Below are 19,509 nucleotides of genomic sequence, written 5' to 3'. Positions count from 1 at the left end.
GTTGACTTCGCATCTGCGGAGACAGCCCACTGCCCTCTTTGGTACTCCATGTCCCAAGCCCCACTGTGGGTGGATGCCTTGGCCCACAAGTGGCAGACGAAATGCAAATACTGTTGTGCCAAAATGGCCCAACCATCCATGGTTTCCAGAAATTATGAAGATATTAGACACCCCCCATGGGAAATAACGCAAAGGAGGAATCTGCTCTCTCAAGTGCAGGGCACGATTTGGCATCCCCAGCCAGAGCTGTGGAACCTACACATATGGCCCCTGAACGGAGCACAGCGAACGAGCCTGAATTGGCTCAGTTTGTAATGAACATCATTTTGCAGGCTAGAGCGCCATCTACGAGATGCCTCTACACAACAAAAAATGGCGTGTTTGCGGATTAGTGCTCTTCCCGCAGCAAAGACCCAGTGAATTGCTTCATAACAGAGATCCTTACATTCCTTCAAGAGCAGTTGGATGCAGGTCTTACTCTGTCAACGCTTAAGGTTTATGTAGTGACCATCTCAGCATTCCACGCCCCAGAGGCTGGCTCCTCTGTAGGCAGACATGATCTGATCATAAAGTTCGTTAGGTGAGCGAGGCGCTTGAACCTCCCCTCGCCCTGCCACGGTTCCAACATGAGACTTAAATTTGGTGCTGAGGGTGCTCACGAGCCCCCGCTCGAACCATTGGAATCCGTTGCATTACATGTGCTCTCTCTAAAGACTGCACTGCTGTTGGCTCTGGCCTCAGTCAAACGGGTTGGTGATATACAGGCGTTGTCGGTTGACAGTTCATGTCTGGAATTCGGACCGGGGCTTTCGAAAGCCACCATCAAATCCAAAAAAAGGCTATGTGCCTAAGGTGCTTTCCACGCCCTTTAGGGCTCAGATAGTCCACCTACAAGCTTTCACTTCCCCACCATCTAATTTGGATGAGGAGCAGTTAGCACATTATTATGCCCCATGCGGGCATTGCACACATATATGAAGGGCACCCGCCAGCTTAGACTGTCAGATCAGCTCTTTGTTTGTAATGGAGGACACACAAAAGGCATGCTGTTTCCAAGCAAGGCTCTTTCACTGGATCGTTGATGCAACTGCCCTCGCTTATGAATCACAGGGCGTGAGATGCCCTATTGGCGTAAAAGTGTATTCAACTAGAGGCATGGGCTCTTCATGGGCATGGACAAACAGTGTATCCCTACAGGATATACACTTTGCCGCAAGATGGTCTTCTCAGAACACGTTCGCAAGGTTTTATAACCTAGACGTGGTGTCCATTGCTTCGCAAGTCCTCTCTGTCTAGAGACCTTACTATTCCAACACCCGGCGGGTGAGCCTGAGATCCTTATTACGGGCGGGCTACCCATTATAATTTTAATACAGATGCCTGTATAGGCTGCTATCCAATTTACTCCCACTACAAGTCACAAGCACTTCCAATAAGAATAAAACCTACCTCTGGTTATGAAGAGGTTAAATTATACTGTGTGTATTATATGACTCGTATACATCCTCAGATTAAGATTAACTTCTCATCTAGTTTTCACCATGTGGAGTTATTCATTTACATACACACTTTAAGACATATTATAATAAGTCACAATAAGTGTTTATACCCTGGTGCATCTAAAAGGTATGATGTTACATAATGCGGTGTGAAAGGATTCCGTTCCCCAAATTTCACTGCATTGTCGAGTGCCCTGTAAGTATGAGGGGTAAGGGTGAGTAAATGATGACAGAATATTCATTTTTCACTTTGACAAAGTGGAAACAAATAATTTGCATCAACATAGGTAAGGAAAATGCAGGATGAAGGAGAGAAATAGCACAGAGTCAGGGAAAGACACAATGTGGAAAAAATAAATCAAAGGAGGAACGATGAGCAAAAATGCAGGGAGAGGCAATCTAATGCTGGTGATAATGCAACTGGTATGTCTCCATCCCTCGCAATGTGCCGCTGGAACAAAGATGTGCATTTTGTATGTTACAAAGTCATCTTGACACTGAGGTTGCGCTTGGCTGCAGTAATGAAATGTTAAACGATCTGTGGAATGAGAGCCGAGGACTCTAGACCAACAGCCCACCCTTTTGTATGTGGGTGCCAGGGGAGTGAGGACTAGAGGTCCACTAGAGCAGTGGTTCTCAAACTGTGGCACGCGGAGTGCCCTCAGGTGGTACGTAGCACGACCCAGGATATTTACATTAAAAAAAACACAAATACAAATTTTATTACATTTTTTTCCATGTTTTATTTCTAATGTATTATTACAATTGTAATATATCTTTAAGATAGCCCACTTTTTCTTTTTTCACATCGGCAGTGCACGATGTGAATAGGTAACGTTCTCAATGTCTCTGCGCACACAACACAATATTATTCCCATGCAGAAAACAGAACAGCAAAAACGGATGCTATTGAGGCAAGATATCATTCCATTTATTTTACACATTCTCAGACTTCCTTAAAGTCTATGATCTTAAATAGTGCTTTGACTCAAAGACACTGGGTTGACACATTTTGTTTTTGATTTCACTGGAAGATGGCTCGGATGTGGGACAGAGAAATGGAGTGTGCGTCTGACAGCGCGTCTGTGTCACCTATGGCCATGTCCGCCTATGACTAGAGAGAAGGAAAATATGTAGTTTGACAAGTTTTAAAGTTAACGACTGGTAAGTGCATGATTCAGAGTCAAATGAACATCAGACAGCTTACTGCAGCAGCTGATTTCATGGATCACATGCACATTATCACATATTTTTAAGGGTGATGCTAGCTGCATAATTTTAGGTGGGCTGAGATGGAAAACAGGGTCTAGCAATGCCTAAGCTCCAAATTTCTAAATATATATAGTAGTTTGTTTGATCTGGATTGCAAAACTTCTAAATGTTAATATTGTACTGTATGTTTGATTTTAGAAACACACTCTTGCTGACTGTATAAACTACAGTATTATTGATATTAATCAAATATGGCATTGTGTATGTTGCTCACAATCCTTAAGACTACCCTTAAAATTTACATCTGCCGAATGCTGAAAAAATATTTGAGTGAACATTGGTGGTGACTAGTACAAGAATGTTCTGATTTGATACTTGGCCTAAAAAGTTTGAGAAGCACTGCACTAGAGGAATGGAAAGGGATGTAGGGGGAATTGGGCAATAGGACCTTGGGGTACATTAGAGGGTGCTGGGGTGTCCAAGGACATACGGTTTCATGCTCAAGTGAGTCATATGAGAAAGTCTGCCATGAGGAACAAGAATGGAAATTGTATGAATGTGTATGTGTGTACAGGAGAAGCAAACAATTGTTTTCAGAACAAAGAAATGAATGCATTTGTGAGTCTCAAGAAATGGAGACTGACACCATAAAACAGCAAATATCAATATAAAAAGGCCTGTGTGAACAAGTATTGAAATCTCAGAATATGCCCAAAAACAGAATCACGTTATTAAAATTCCTTCATAAAATTAAATTCTTAAAACTGAAGATAGTTTTTTTTTGTATGTTAAAATACTTTCTCCAATCCCAGCATATTGTGCAGCGTACAAGTAATCTTTTGGTAAGTAAATTTCCACAAAAACTGTAAATACTGTGGCTCTGCGGCTGCACTAAACATTCAAAACATTGCTCCGTTTGTTTGAGAAACCTGTAACAGTGGCTTTACCGATGGGGTTAGTTTGGGGTGGGACTCTCTCTTTTTTTTTTTTTTTTTTTTACCAATGCAAGTCAATGAGTGTTCAGGTCATTATTTTAACAATTCTGTTTTTTTTTTTTTTTTTTTTTTATGCCAGTGGCACAGAAATAGCACACTTTACCTTTAATGCCACGTCTCGATTCAACTTGGAAGTAAAATGAATGCAATGAACTTGTTTCAGTTTGCTGCAGGGAGAAAGACTTGATTTTTAAGTGAAGTGCAAGTCACAGTTACCTCACTGCAATCAAGTCAATTTAACAGGACTTGTATGTTACACACACACGCACACAAGAATGAGACGACCCACAGACAGACACACGGTTAATGTCTAAATGTCTGAGAAAATGCATCTGCCATCTGTGCTAATGCTGTCAACATTATTCAAAGAGGACAAGAGGGGGGAAGGCAGAAAAATGCAAGATGGAGAAAAGGAAATAAGAGAGAAACAAGAAGAAAGGAAGAGAGATTTTTGTATTTATTTGCAGGTTTTCTTTAATGCCAACTTAAATCCTAGGAGTACATAGGCTGTCAGGAAATGTGTGTGAGAAAGAGAGCGAGAAATACTATAAAAGCAGAACAACCTAGAACTGCCAGCTTCAGTCCAAGCACATGTACACCCACACACATCAGCATACTGGAAAGTGTCAAATGAAGCCCATGATCACACATAGCTTTGTGCCAGCTGTTTCAGCAGGGCAATGCTACAGAGGCCGTCAGACAACACATCCAAACATACACACCCAAAAATAATCTTGGGGTGCAAAAAAGGTAGCGAAATGTAAAAATCAATAATAGCAAAATCAATACTATAATTATATTCCATGCATTACAGCTGCATCCACAAACACGTCAAGAGCTCACCTGACTTAATGAATGAATCATTCATCATGTATTTATTTGTAGGCTAGGTTGATTTTGTAATTGTTTGGATGGCAAACAATTTGTCCAAATGTTCTGCAGATTTACAAAAATTCTTCTCAGTGTAAATAGCTTTTTAGAAAAACAAAACGGTGATTCTTTTTTATTTTTCTTGTGATATTTAGTTGCATCAAATTTGGAATGAATTGGCGATTAAAGGTTTACCCAAAGATTATAATTCTCTCATCATTTACTCACCCTCATGCAGTCTCAAACTTGTATGACTTCTATTTGAAGGATGTACGAGGTGTTTGTTGTCTATACAATTTAAGTCAATGGGGTCCAAAACTTTCAAGCTCTGAAAAGCCCATAAATGCAGCATATTATATCAGTAATCAATACTTAATACGTAGGACTTCAGTGGTTTAATCCATGTCTTCTGCAGTGATGCAATCGGTTTGGGTGAGAAACGTTTCACTTACACCATATACATCCTTCAAAAAAATCTTTGCTGTTGTTCCGCAGAAGAAAGTCATACCAGTTTGAGATGGCATGAGGGTGAGTAAATAATGACAGAATTGTCATTTTCGGGTTAGTTAAGTTGCTTTTACAAAATTTGCCACATTGGGAGACAGGGAAGGCTGTAAAAAACATTTTACCTGCAGCCAAACAGCTTAGTCAACAGAACCAGTATATATACACACACACACACACACACACACACACACACACACTGCATCCGGAAAGTATTCACAGCGCGTCACTTTTTCCACATTTTGTTATGTTACAGCCTTATTACAAAATGGATTAAATTCATTATTTTCCTCAAAATTCTACAAACAATACCCCATAATGACAACGTGAAAGAAGTTTGTTTGAAATCTTTGCAAATTTATAAAAAAAAAAAAATAAATTTAATCCATTTTGGAATAAGGCTGTAACATAATAAAATGTGGAAAAAATGAAGTGCTGTGAATACTTTCCAGATGCACTGTGTATAATATATATATATATATATATATATATATATATATATATATACACACACACACACACACACACACACACACACACACACACACACACACACACACACACACACACAAATAGAAACACTGCTTAAAACAATCCTGACAGTGAATCAATACACAATCAGGGTTCAACTGATAGTCAATCCTGTGTGCCATGCGGCAGTGTCGATGCGAGCAGGGAAACCAGGGCCAGGAGCCAGACCACAATGGACAGGGCAGAATGCTAAATACAGAGCCAAGGTGACTGTATCCTGCCTGAGACAGACTCGACCCGCTGTCCTGGGTACACTTGTTCTCAGAGAGAAACAAACATTTATGTAACCACAACATGTTCATAGATAGGCCTATACAGATTATGGACAAGTAAAATTAAACATACTCAGGCATTTGCCAATATATGAAAAGTCAAACAAATGGGCAATAAAACCTAAAGAAAAAGGATGCACATAGACACATTCTCACAAACACACACACAAATGGAGTCAGAAGCCCTGAAATCTGTGAGTTCAGTTCAGTTTATTTGCAGTCAGCATTCTCCCATGACCAAAGTCTTGTTACGGTCTCAGTTGAAGGCACACACAGAGCTACTGTGTCCCAGCACTCTTCAGGCTCTTTTCAAGACAGGAAGTAGATTCCTCCAGCTCATTATATCAGTTCATGTCATCATAGGTTAACTGAGTGGCTCATAATCTCAGCATCGACCCACAGTTTAGTTGACAAGTCTTTCCATCTGCACTCGGAGTAATTACAGGCTTTTTGACATCATAAGGGAGGACATAACAGGGCATCATGGGAGATGGACGCCAGCTAACTCTGCACACTCATTCTCCATTATCTTAGCAGCCTGGTCACTTGGATGTGTTTAATGGCCTTTTCCTGCCCGAGGCGAGGACATTGGCCTAGTTGTAGACCAGTTATTAACAAGCGAGTACGGTAGTAGGCCTGTGCATCTGTAAAACCTGCAGACATGTCCTCTGTGGGACACCAGCTCAGGACAGCATAGTCTCGCTGACCCACATTCTGTCCGCCAGACGGAAGCTGTAGGAACAGCCTAAAGAGAGGCAGAGGGGTTGGTTACACAATACACCTCAAAACACTCAAAGCATGCACAAATACCTTACATGCACATTTAAACAGGAATAAGGGAAGTTGGGTGTCAGTGTTTTGCACTCTTATAGACACCTCTAAAATATCGAAGGAAGAGACAAGAGACACTCACACACGTGAATGCACCAGCAAGACATCACTTTAGTTATGAGCAAGGACTTTAACAAACAGCGCACCACTTTTACACCTGGTATTAAGATCCATTTTGGACAATGTTGAGATGGGACAACACTTATGACGAGTATAAACGGAGCCCAAAACATTCTGAGATTAGTCCACTTCAACCGCATTCTGAGGTGGTCAAATGTGGTTGAAAATGCATGTGACCACATTGGGCTTGTAGTCTAAATGCCATATTTGTGCTAAGATTACGGCTGCCACTATCTATTATTTTTGTAATCGAGTAATCTAACAATGATTCTGACGATTAATCGAGTATTCAGAAAAAATAGTTAACTCAGATTGCATAAAGTTGTCGAAGTGAAGTCACGTTTGGCTAATATGCATTAATTAGCCTAAAAATTGATGTATTTTACGATTGAATAACAACAACATAACAACTGTGCAAACAATATCTAAAGCCAACAGACACCCAAAGCAGATCTATAATACAAAAAATATGTATATTCAAGCTGACAGAGAATGGCTTCTCTAGATTTGCCCAACGTATATTAAATGCAAGATCTACTTTTTTCTTTAAATAGTTCAACATGATCTACCCATTTTAGTTTAGAGATCAAATATTGGAAAACAGGCAAACAACATGGAAATAAAATATTTTATTTTTTCAGAAACAATGTCTGCCCACCAATCTTGTTTATTGAGGGTAAGTTATATATGCGGTTAAACTATTTTATAAAGCTATAAAATACATTTTATTTTTTTTTTTTACTCTCACTTGCATGCAAAACGGAATACATTATTAACAGTTTTCACGTGAGCTACGTTTTCTGCCTAATTTTCGATTTGTCGATGACATCAGGACTCAGTCTGTGCTTACCGAAACTGGAATTACTGCCCCCAGTGGCGGGAAAGTGGGAAGTGTTTTTGAACGTATGGGTACACACAAGCTCCAGATTTTGGGTGAAATGACCACAGAGGGGCACCAAAAGCAAGTTGTATAAAATTGTATAGAATATATTTTATTTTAATAACTCTACCCTCAAATCCCAATCCTAAACCTAAATGTCCTTGGAGTAAAAAATGTAATCTTAGAGGGAAAATGGAACCTCCAACACACACACTTCACTGATTATGTGAACACGATAACTTGCTGGTTTTAACAAGGGATGAGAACACAGGTCCCTGATACTGCTGAAGCAACACTTTATTGGTCACGCCACATGAGAAGGTAAACACACTTAAACTGATGCAAAAATGTCTGATGGGAGATGGTGCTTTTCAATTAGTCAGCAGAATGGGGTCGATGTCAGGGTACTGGAACATTCAGTAGCAACATATCAACCTTCCGTGTGATCATGATGGTGTAAACGCCAATGAGTCTCGCCTGTCCACCTGTGATTGGATCACCCAAAACCCATCTTAATATCAGGTGTAAACAGAGCTTTAGACACTTAAGCATTATTATAGATGGGACAGGATGGCCGACTAGTTGTCCAATTACGTCAAGTCAACATCATCGAACTGGAAGTCGCCATGTTGCTTCCAAATGTTCCAGTACCCTGGCATCGGCCACAAAATGCTGACTTAATGACAAGCGGCACATTCCATCAGATATTTATGCATCAGTTCAAATGTGTTCACCATCTTCTGTAGCACGACTGGAAGCATGTTGCGTCAGCTGCATGGTGGGAAGTAATCACATTTGCATAATAAGTGACAACAGCAATTTGGAGGTTCCACTTTTCCTCTGAGATTAAATTTTTATTCTACTAATGGGTAGGTTTAAGGTTTTTGGGTAGAGTTGATAAATTATTTACACACGCCATAACGTTTAAAAACACTTCCCGCTTCAGCACCAACTGAGTTTAGCTCATGAAAAATCAACCAACTGTTTCCGAATTCACTATGATATCAGTCTGATCAGGCGGGCTAGAGAGTATTGAGATTATGTTGGAGGTTTTAGAGATGAATTTAGAGATGCAACTTCTCTTAGAGAGTTTTAGCATGCTGCTAAAACTGTTTGACTGTTAGCTAGCTAAAATCCTTTCTGAGAAATTGAGTTTCTAAATTCTTCTTCTTTAAAGCCCTGCTACTACAGCCATCAAAGCACCGCTTTTGCCACAAATTTGCCAATTTCGACACTAAATTTTAAACCATTTACTGCTGGACTTCAAATCACCTGCTGTAAGCAATGTCCCAGTTATTAACCATTACGCATACAAGTTTTTAGGACTATTGTTGTTTTATGCAATAAAAGGATATAGTTTTTTGTTTTTTCATGATCCATAAAGGGCTGTGCTTAGCATTCATATACACTGCGAAAACTGTCTTATTAGTGTTTACTGGATATGACCATAAACCAGGCTCATTAAACTGGGCTTCCTAAAGACAGACTAGTAGATTTTGAAAATACATACAGCAGTTTTGCACATCCCTACACATTATTTATTAATACTAGGAAGAAACGTAACCCATTTAATGATCATACATTTGAGAATTAGGGTTAGCATGTGACTTAAATGTGATTATCTTAGATTCAATGCACCAATGTGAATTAAATGTGAGCCTTATATATTTCAATATATCCTTTGCAACAGCATCAGATTGTGTACTGTAGTGTAAAAAATTGGATGCTCCTTTGGAAAAACATGATTCAAGGCAAAAAAGATAACCCAACTTGTAAAATAAGTCAGTGTACAGCATAAACATTGCTTCTATGCAAATTCTTAACTGCAAGAGCCTCACTTCCTGTCACATGCAAAATAAAGTGTTGCCAGAGAGATTCAGGCATCACGCTCTCTTTTTTTTTTGTTTATGTGTGTGTTTATTTTTAACATGATATCCCCCTGACCTATCCACTCCCTCTTTTTTTAAGTCTCATCTTTTCTTTCTCTTTTTGATCTTCAAAGACTCGTCCAGTTTGGAAAATGATGCTTGAAGCATCTCTGCTCCACCCTTAATAGGATGAATGACAGATTTACATTCTGTGAACAATGACCATTACCCTTGCTCTAGGTTGACAAATGAACATACACTCATCCACATAAACACACATGCAGCGTTACGACCTAGAGTTCAAAGACCTTTTATGTTCCGGGCCCCTGTGATCAGCCACCTGGCACCTGTGATACTTACAATCCTGCTCTGTCCGTAATCTGTGATTCGTGTCTCTCACATACACAAACACACACAAACATAATTGGTGTGTGTCAATGTTATGTAAAAATTCTCCCATGGGTATGTCTTTCTGCTTTCTAAATATAAGTGTCTATGGCAATGTGGGTTAGGTAGTCCTAGTTTTAATTTTAAAATCTGAACACTGCACAGTATCCGTATGTCCTCTACTACCCTCTAATTTTCCACCATAGTTCCAGGACAATGTCGATAAAGAAGGGGTATCAGATACCCTGGCCTAGCACCGACTACAGCCCTAGCACAATTTCAGCAGAAAATATGTGCAAGACTCACTCTGACTGTATTCTGGGCCTGTTCTGCTCTCCTCTAACATTAGAATCCAGATATTTTTAGCACAGGTCGACAAAGCGTGGAGCTCAACTGTGAGTTCTACAGAGCTCTGCAGGAAAAAGATGTAAGCACACATTTGAAGATACAGACAGGTTTTGTTTTCACATGTTCTCTAGTTGCTGTGGCAACTGTCTGATAAACATGTGTTTTTTGGCCTTTGGAGGTTTCCAGAGAGTGTGACTTGTGTGCGCACACAAGACTGCTCTTTTGCCTTGAGCTTTTGGAAAAGGACCTTCATATTCTGTGTGTCTGAGCCTATTTGTGTGTAAATGTCATGTGCATGTATGTGTGCCCCAGACAAGACATGAAGCAGACTCATTTTGCCTGGAATGCAGGAAATGCATGCTTAAGATTTAAACCAAACCTATAGCTCTAGGGGGACAGAGGAGTGCAGTGATTTAACCAAACTCACTTGACGTTTCAAGTGCCTATTTGTCAGTCTTTGCAGTTCTTTAGGACACAATCATGTTATTTCGTATACCCCAGCAGTAACAAGAGGGCACTTTAATACTTTCACAAACAAAACACAGAAGACAGACAAAACACAATACAATGTGAGTGGTGCAAAACATGCTATGCTAAACCCCACTGACCAAATCTTTTAAATAAAGCTACGATACTTTGTGTGCCGTACACGTGTAGCCGTCACCCGTCTGTCTCTGCCCCGTGAACACAGGGTTGTCACACTTTGTTCACCATGCAAGAATCCCAGTTCCAAGCTGTCAGTACATTTCCCATCCTCAGAGCTGACGCCTGCTCCCTGCTCTCCATTTTTTATTATCTCCATCTCTCTCTCTCACACTCACAAACACACCTTCTCTTCAATCCTTATTCACATAACTTCATGTTGGCATACTTTGGGGCGAATTCACTAAACAGATGCTTTGGATAAAAGCATCTGCCAAATGCATAAATGTAAATGTAAATGTAAACTAGATATCTCCAGATGCACAGTGTAATCGAGTGCACTTTAAAGAGCCGATTCAAGTGTCTGGATTGCAAAGTGGCGAGATGCTGTGCAGACCCAGTTAAAGTATGCCAGATCCCAGTATTCTGCTGCATCATCCACAACCTATCACTAGGAACTGTCCCGCAAGGTCAGAAATCACGCTATGAAAATTGCATTCAGCACTACATTTTTGGGCGTATTTGCTGCATTCCCCGATTTGCATAATACTTCTGGTGAATTGGGTGCTAAAAAAACAAACTGTGTGCAAATAATATACTCTTAGTGAATTCCCCACTTTGTGAAGAGGCCAGTTTGGCAGTTGATCCACAAAACTGTAAAGCTTGCCTTTACTAATTACAGTCTCAGTATATCTACATAACCGATAAGAGCCGCTTACTATAATCACTTCCAGCCATTTTGTGTCTAACGAGCCTAATTTCCTTCCTGCAGGGGTTTTCTCTTTGTATTTCAAAAGGAAACCAGCAGGCCGCTGTGGAACTGAGAAACTTAGTGGAGAGGTATGGAGTGGCCCCCAAATCTAAGAGATCTGACTTACCCCATCTGTTCCCACAATATTTGGAGAGCATCACCCCACGTTTCCCCCCAACATTCAGAACCGCTGCAGCTGCACGTCCATGAGGATGGAAATAAGTTTCCTGTCAAAAGCCGAGTTGCAGTCACAAATCCTGGTGTTTAAATATGAAGCATGATGAGGGCTGAATAAGTGGTCTAGTTGTGTCTCATTGACAGGCTGAATGGAGGCTGATGGAGCTCTGAGGAACCGCAAAGAGACAGGAGGGAGGTGAAGTGTGAAAACAGCGAAGGCTGATTTGACATTTTAAAAGTGTCTGGTGAATCCAACCCCCCCCCCAGCCTTCCAAAAAAAAAAGACTTTCAGTGCTGCTTTGGATATTGAAGTAAACACTCTTAATATTTCATGTGCGATTCTGCATTCAGAACAGAAGTTTGATTGTAGGTCATCTCTGCTGTACAAAAATGAGGGAAATTGTAAGAGAGTTTAAATATACATAAGATGAATGTCTCAGTGCAGAACGTTAAGATGTTGATACATTACCGATGCAGGGGTACATGTTTAGTAGGAATGTCACAAAATATTGATATATCAGTTATTGAGCAGCATGTTATTTTCTTTTAAAGTTGAAGCAAATTAAAGTTCCCTAAGATTTTGAGGCATAAATATATTAACGTTTAAATTAGAAGCCTGATTTGTGTGCTTTACAATTCACTCTCAGTTGGCCTTCCATTTAATATTTTCTGACTTAATAGCTTTGGGAGACCACAAGGGGGTGTTGCCTGTCGCAGTTAGAACAAGGCACAGGTATCACACACAGGACGTGTTGACGCAGTTCAGGTGGCAGTCTAAAATTGTGAATCTAGTCACAAGTGACGTTGAAGAGTTTGCAGGTTAGTGTTTGAAACTGGTGTAACTGTGAAAACTAAACGATAAGAAATGGCGACTTTTATTGTGCAATTCCTCTGTTTGTAGACATGAATAGGTTTCATTCAAGCTGTCAAACCACAAAAAGACTGAAAATACATTGCGTGGGCTATATTAAATATAAATATACACACTATATCATCCAGTGATGGATAGATTAAATAATCTATGTCATTTGATATTGATTTGCGTCATATTTAATGGAAAGCTATGTGGGTTACGCTCCGTGGCACTACAGAATTTTGAGTAGTCTCCGGAGTCGTAGCTGGGTGCCGCCGATAGACGACGAGTGGTGGCGGTGTGCATACCTTCATAGAAAATAACTGTTTCTAATTTTACAACGCACCATGTTGTCCGCCAGATGCGTCCGGTATGTGTCCGCCTTTGAATTACCCTGCCACTAATGCTTTAACAAAGTTGTGTTGAGAAATATGTATGAAGAGACAAAAACTATTGTGCAACCAGTAGCACTATTTATATCTGGAAAATATGCCGAAATACAGATCGATAATCATCAGGAAAATTAATTTTGATTATCGATGAGTGGAAAAGGCATCGATCCTAAGTCTAATGTTTGGTTACGTTCACAAACACTTTTTGTGCTTTACAACCATATTTACAAACAAGTGTGATTTTCCTGTTCATTCAACAGCTTCCAGGAACAGCTCGAATACAAGATGAGAATCATGCAAGCCGTGAATAATGCCAATTACTATAGTGACAGTGACAAAACTTAATTTAAAAAAAAGCCGACTTCTATTAAAACAGAAAGTCGTATCACAATTGGCACCATGTTACTAGGTATAAACAAGTCCAATTGAGGCAAATCAAGTCTGATCTGAACTTTTTTGGATCACATACAGATTATAACTCTACTGGAACCCCACATGAAAAAATAAAACACAAGAAGTGTGTATGCATTTCAGAGTAGCTATCCCACTGTATGACGTGACAGGGCAATTAGTCGCTCTTGTTCATGACGGAACTGTTTGTGAACACCCATACTTTGCGATCTAAAACATAACTGACAACTGCATTCTGCTGCTGAGTGAACATAGCCTTTGTTGCTGTTGCAGAGATGTTGCCTTCTACTATCACTTGTTTAACACAGAGACTCATGGGAGGATTTGCATCTCTTTTACAGAGGAAAGAGTGTGGGCTGCTCTCTTTCAGGCCATAGCACATTTTAAGACGCCAGGGAAGCAGTGAGTAGCCTAGTTTGTCAGAAGCATTAGCTGGGAGATGGAGCATGCGACAGTGCTGTTCTATGTGCCGTGGTGAGGGGTGTGATGTTGAACCCTCACTTCAGTTAACATGGATTCATTAAAGCGGGAGGACTGACTGACACAGTGTCCAGCTGTGGGGAGACATGGAACAGGTTATTTCAGGTCTGCTAATGAAATCCTGAAGTCGCAAGCTTAATGTGACCTCATTATAGATGGGTGGTGGAGTGCAATGGTAAATAATGTTTAAAGGAATAGTTCATCCGAAAATAAAAATTCTGTCATAATTTTCTCAACCTCATGTTGTTCCAAACCACTAAGCCTTTCTTTTTCCTGTGGAACACAAATGGACATGTTAGGCAGAATGTTAGCTTCAGTCACCATTCACTTTCATTGTACAGAAAAATTATGCAATGTAAGTTAATGGTGACTGAGGCTAACATTCGGCTAAAACACCATGCAAATAAAGAAAGTCACAGGGGTTTCGAACAAAATGAGGGTGAGTAAATAACGACAGATGGTTGTTGGATTTAATCCCACATGGAGCGATTCACAAGCCTTCACAGTTTTAAAGGACCAGTTAGTTCAGTTGGTTCGGGCATTGTGCTGCTAATAACACTGGACAACAGGTTCGATCCCCATTAGGGTGATACTTTTTCAGATCGTGTAATCTGGTACCGGTTGGAGCCCCATAAAGGGCGAGTCATGAGCCACCACGAGTGTAACCTTGAGCAAGGCACTCCAGTTTGCTCCTTGTCTTCGTAATAAGTGTATGGATAAAAGTGACTGCTAAATGACTACTTATTCTGAGTAACTTTTGCTGATGCACCAGTGGATTAACTGACAGTACAAAGCGAATTGTGATGGCAGGGACAATGTGTACTTGAATGTGTGTTTGTAAATCAAAGTCTTTGCATGGCATTAACTCACTGGCGTATGGTACAGCTGAGCTTAACTCACTGACATCTGAGGAAGGAATTATTCACAATACAAAAGACAGCCCTGTGTGTGTGACCAAGAACTAAAAAGCATGAATGACAGAGAGAACTGTCTCACTGCCATTGAGGTAAGACACTGCACTGCACTAGCACACTGCAGTATGTAGAGTTATCAGCAGCATGCACAAGAGGAAAACAATTAATATCATTGCTCAGATACAAACTCTTCTCGACTTGAAAGTGTGAAACAATATGCTTCTCTCTCTATCATGTCTTTTTTTTGGGGGGGGGGATTTTCTCCCCTTTTCTCCCCAATTTGGAACGCCCAATTCCCAATGCGTTCTAAGTCCTCGTGGTGGCATAGTGACTTGCCTCAATCTAGGTGGCGGAGGATGAATCTCAGTTGCCTCCGCATCTGAGACCGTCAATCTGTGCATCTTATCACGTGGCTTGAGCGTGTTACCACGGAAACGTAGCACGTGTGGAGGCTTCACGCTATTCTCCGCGGCATTCACGCACAACTCACCACGTGCCCCACCGAGAGCAAGAACCACACATTATAGCGACCACGAGGAGGTTACTCCATGTGACTACCCTCCCTAGCAACCGGGCCAATTTGGTTGCTTAGGAGACCTGGCTGGAGTCACTCAGCAGGCCCTGGATTCGAACTCACGACTCCAGGGGTGGTAGTCAGCGTCAATACTCGCTGAGCTACTCAGGCTCCCTCTCTATCATGTCTTTAAATTTTCATGCATATATCAAGTACATAAAATATTCTCACCAAACAAACCCCTCAAGAACACTGGTGGAGTGTGGACACCTCACACACACACACACACACACACACACACACAAACATGTTGACCTAATAATCTAAACGAGGACATGCCATTGACTTCTATTGTTTTTACATAAAGCCAATTATAATTACTTCAGACTAACCCTAACCTTAAGGGAGGTTTCCACAAGACGTGTTCCTCGCATTCCGTCTGCACCATTTTTAATTGTTGGACAATGTACAGATACATCAGGTGGACATCTTTGGCTGTTGTGCCACGTCTTGCTGTTTTCTCAACCTTTCGCTTCATGAGCTTACAATGAACAATACTTTAACAGCACTTATCAATCTTAGTCAATTTCATCATATACTAACAAATTTAACATTAAAAGTTGTGTTAACATTTTGTAATGCATTATTATCTAACATTAACAAACAATGAACAACAGTAAATATACAGTACTGTGCAAAATTCCTAGGCACATACAGTGGCATGCAAATGTTTGGGCACCCCTGACCAAAATTTCTGTTGCTGTGAATAGCTAAGTGGGTAGAAGATGAACTGATCTCCAAAAGGCATAAAGTTAAAGATGAAACATTCTTTTCAACATTTTAAGCAAGATAAGTATATTATTTTTGTTTTGCACAATTTTAGATTAAAAAAAGTTTGGGCACCCCAAGAGATTTGAGCTCTCAGATAACTTTTACCAAGGTTTCAGACCTTAACTAGCTTGTTAGGGCAATGGCTTGTTCACAGTCATTGTTTGGGAAGGCCAGGTGATGCAAATTTCAAAGCTTTATACATACTCTGACTCCTCAAATCTCGTTCCAACAATCAGCAGCCATGGGCTCCTCTAAGCAGCTGCCTAGCACTCTGAAAATTAAAATAATTGATGCCCACAAAGCAGGAGAAGGCTATATGAAGTTAGCAAAGCGTTTTCAGGTAGCCGTTTCCTCAGTTCGTAATGTAATTAAGAAATGGCAGTTAACAGGAACAGTGGAGGTCAAGTTGAGGTCTGGAAGATCAAGAAAACTTTCAGAGAGAACTCCTCATAGGATTGCTAGAAAGGCAAATCAAACCCCCTGTTTGACTGCAAAAGACCTTAATGAAGATTTAGCAGACTCTGGAGTAGTGGTGCACTGTTCTACTGTGCAGCGACACCTGCACAAATATGACCTTCATGGAAGAGTCATGAGAAGAAAACCTTTCCTGCATCCTCGCCACAAAATTCAGCATCAGAAGTTTGCAAATGAACATCTAAACAAGCCTGATGCATTCTGGAAACAAGTCCTGTGGACTGATGAAGTTAAAATCTAACTTTTTGGCCGCAATGAGCAAAGGTTTGGAGAATAAAGGGTGCAGAATTTAAATGAAAAAAACACCTCTCCAACTGTTAAGCACAGGGGTGGATTGATCATGATTTGGGCTTGTGTTGTAGCTAGCGGAATGGGGAACATTTCACTGGTAGAAGGAAGAATGGATTAAATTAAATACCAGCAAATTCTAGAAGCAAACATTACACCATCTGTAAAAAAGCTGAAGATGTAAAGAGGATTGCTTTTACAACAGGATAATGATCCTAAACACACCTCAAAATCCACAATGGACGACCTCAAGAGGCGCAAGCTGAAGGTTTTGTCATGGTCCTCACAGTCCTCTGATCTAAACATTGAAAATCTGTGGATAGACCTCAAAAGAGCAGTGCATGCAAGATGGCCCAAGAATCACAGAACTAGAAGCCTTTTGCAAGGAAGAATGGGCGAAAATCCCCTAACAAGAATTGAAAGACTCTTAGCTGGCCACAAAAAGCTTTTACAAGCTGTGATACTTGCCAAAGGGGGTGTTAATAAATACTGACCATGCAGGGTGCCCGAACTTTTGCTTTGGGCCCTTTTCCTTTTTTGTTTTTTTGAAACTGTAAAAGATGGAATAAAAAAAGTAAAATTGCTTAAAATATTAAAGAAATGTGTCATCTTTAACTTTATGCCTTTTGGAAATCAGGCCGTCTTTTGTTCACTTAGCTATTCACAGCAACAGAAATTTTGATATGGGGTGCCCAAACTTTAGCATGCCACTGTAAGATGTTTCACAAAAAAATTTGTCTTAAGATGGTTATTTATATCTGCTACTTTAGTGTCAACAGGGAATATACATTTTACACTCCCAAACATTCCTTTTGCAAACAGAATAGAAGAGCCCTGCAACAGATGGCATGGCCCTCACAGAGCCCCCACTGAACATTGTGTCAGTCTGAGATTACATAAAGAGACAGAAGCAATTGAGACAGCCTAAATAGATAGAAGAACTGTGGCAAATTCTCCAAGAAGCTTGGAACATCCTATCTGCCAACAACCAAGAAAAACTGTATCCAGGTGTAAGTAGGAGAATTAGTGCTGTTTTGAAGGCAAAAGTATTCACACCAAATATTGATTTAGCTCTTTTTATGTTTACTGGACTTTGTATGATGTTAATTGATAAATGAAAACTATTTATGTCATTAATTTTTTTTAAGAAATCCTCACTTTGAAAGATTTTCACAAGTTATATTATTATATTATATTATTATATTATAAATTATATTATTATTATTATTATATTATGTTCTCTCTTAACAACTGTCTATCAACCGACAGCCTGAATGTCAATACAGTACAATACTGTACATCCTATATTATATATATATATATATATATATATATATATATACACACACACGTTTTATATATATATATATATATATATATATATATATATATATATATATATATATATATATATATATACACTATATTGCCAAAAGTATTCGCTCATCTGCCTTTAGATGCATATGAACTTAAGTGACATCCCATTCTTAATCCATAGGGTTTAATATGACGTCAGCCCGCCCTTTGCAGCTATAACAGCTTCAACTCTTCTGGGAAGGCTTTCCACAAGGTTTAGGAGTGTGTTTATGGGAATTTTTGACCATTCTTCCAGAAGCGCATTTGTGAGGTCAGACACTGATGTTGGACGAGAAGGCCTGGCTCGCAGTCTTCGCTCTAATTCATCCCAAAGGTGCTCTGTCGGGTTGAGGTCAGGACTCTGTGCAGGCCAGTCAAGTTCTTCCACACCAAACTCGCTAATCCATGTCTTTATGGACCTTGCTTTGTGCACTGGTGCGCAGTCATGTTGGAACAGGAAGGGGCCATCCCCAAACTGTTGCCACAAAGTTGGGAGCATGGAATTGTCCAAAATCTCTTGGTATGCTGAAGCATTCAGAGTTCCTTTAACTGGAAGTAAGGGGCCAAGCCCAGCTCCTGAAAAACAACCCCACACCATAATCCCCCCTCCACCAAACTTCACAGTTGGCACAATGCAGTCAGACAAGTACCGTTCTCCTGGCAACTGCCAAACCCAGACTCATCCATCAGATTGCCAGATGAAGAAGCGTGATTCGTCACTCCAGAGAACGCGTCTCCACTGCTCTAGAGTCCAGTGGCAGCGTGCTTTACACCACTGCATCCGACGCTTTGCATTGCACTTGGTGATGTATGGCTTGGATGCAGCTGCTCGGCCATGGAAACCCATTCCATGAAGCTCTCTACGCACTGTTCTTGAGCTAATCTGAAGGCTACATGAACTTTGGAGGTCTGTAGCGATTGACTCTGCAGAAAGTTGGCAACCTCTGCGCACTATGCGCCTCAGCATCCGCTGACCCCGCTCTGTCATTTCACGTGGCCTACCACTTCGTGGCTGAGTTGCTGTCATTCCCAATCGCTTCCACTTTGTTATAATACCACTGACAGTTGACTGTGGAATATTTAGTAGCGAGGAAATTTCACGACTGGAC

At 40.4% G+C, this 19,509-nt stretch overlaps 1 protein-coding gene across 2 annotated transcripts in view; it reads right to left on the bottom strand.

Moving 5' to 3' along the window:
• LOC127417147 (craniofacial development protein 1-like) overlaps window positions 1-19,509 on the bottom strand; it is a 44,636-nt gene that overhangs the window by 11,391 nt on the left and 13,736 nt on the right. The window contains exon 6 of one of the 2 annotated variants that reach the window (XM_051656877.1): window positions 2,256-6,628. The exons of the other annotated variant lie outside the window; for it this stretch is intronic. Coding sequence (XP_051512837.1) covers window positions 6,409-6,628 — 220 coding nt within the window. The 3' untranslated portion in view covers window positions 2,256-6,408. Of the gene's footprint in view, window positions 1-2,255; window positions 6,629-19,509 lie in introns of those variants that run through there. 2 annotated transcript variants of the gene reach the window in all.

The sequence above is a fragment of the Myxocyprinus asiaticus genome, chromosome 26 (assembly GCF_019703515.2).
Source record: "Myxocyprinus asiaticus isolate MX2 ecotype Aquarium Trade chromosome 26, UBuf_Myxa_2, whole genome shotgun sequence".
NCBI lineage: Eukaryota > Metazoa > Chordata > Actinopteri > Cypriniformes > Catostomidae > Myxocyprinus > Myxocyprinus asiaticus.
The sequence above is the reverse complement of the archived record's forward strand: the minus strand, read 5'-3'. Positions and strand labels throughout refer to the sequence as shown.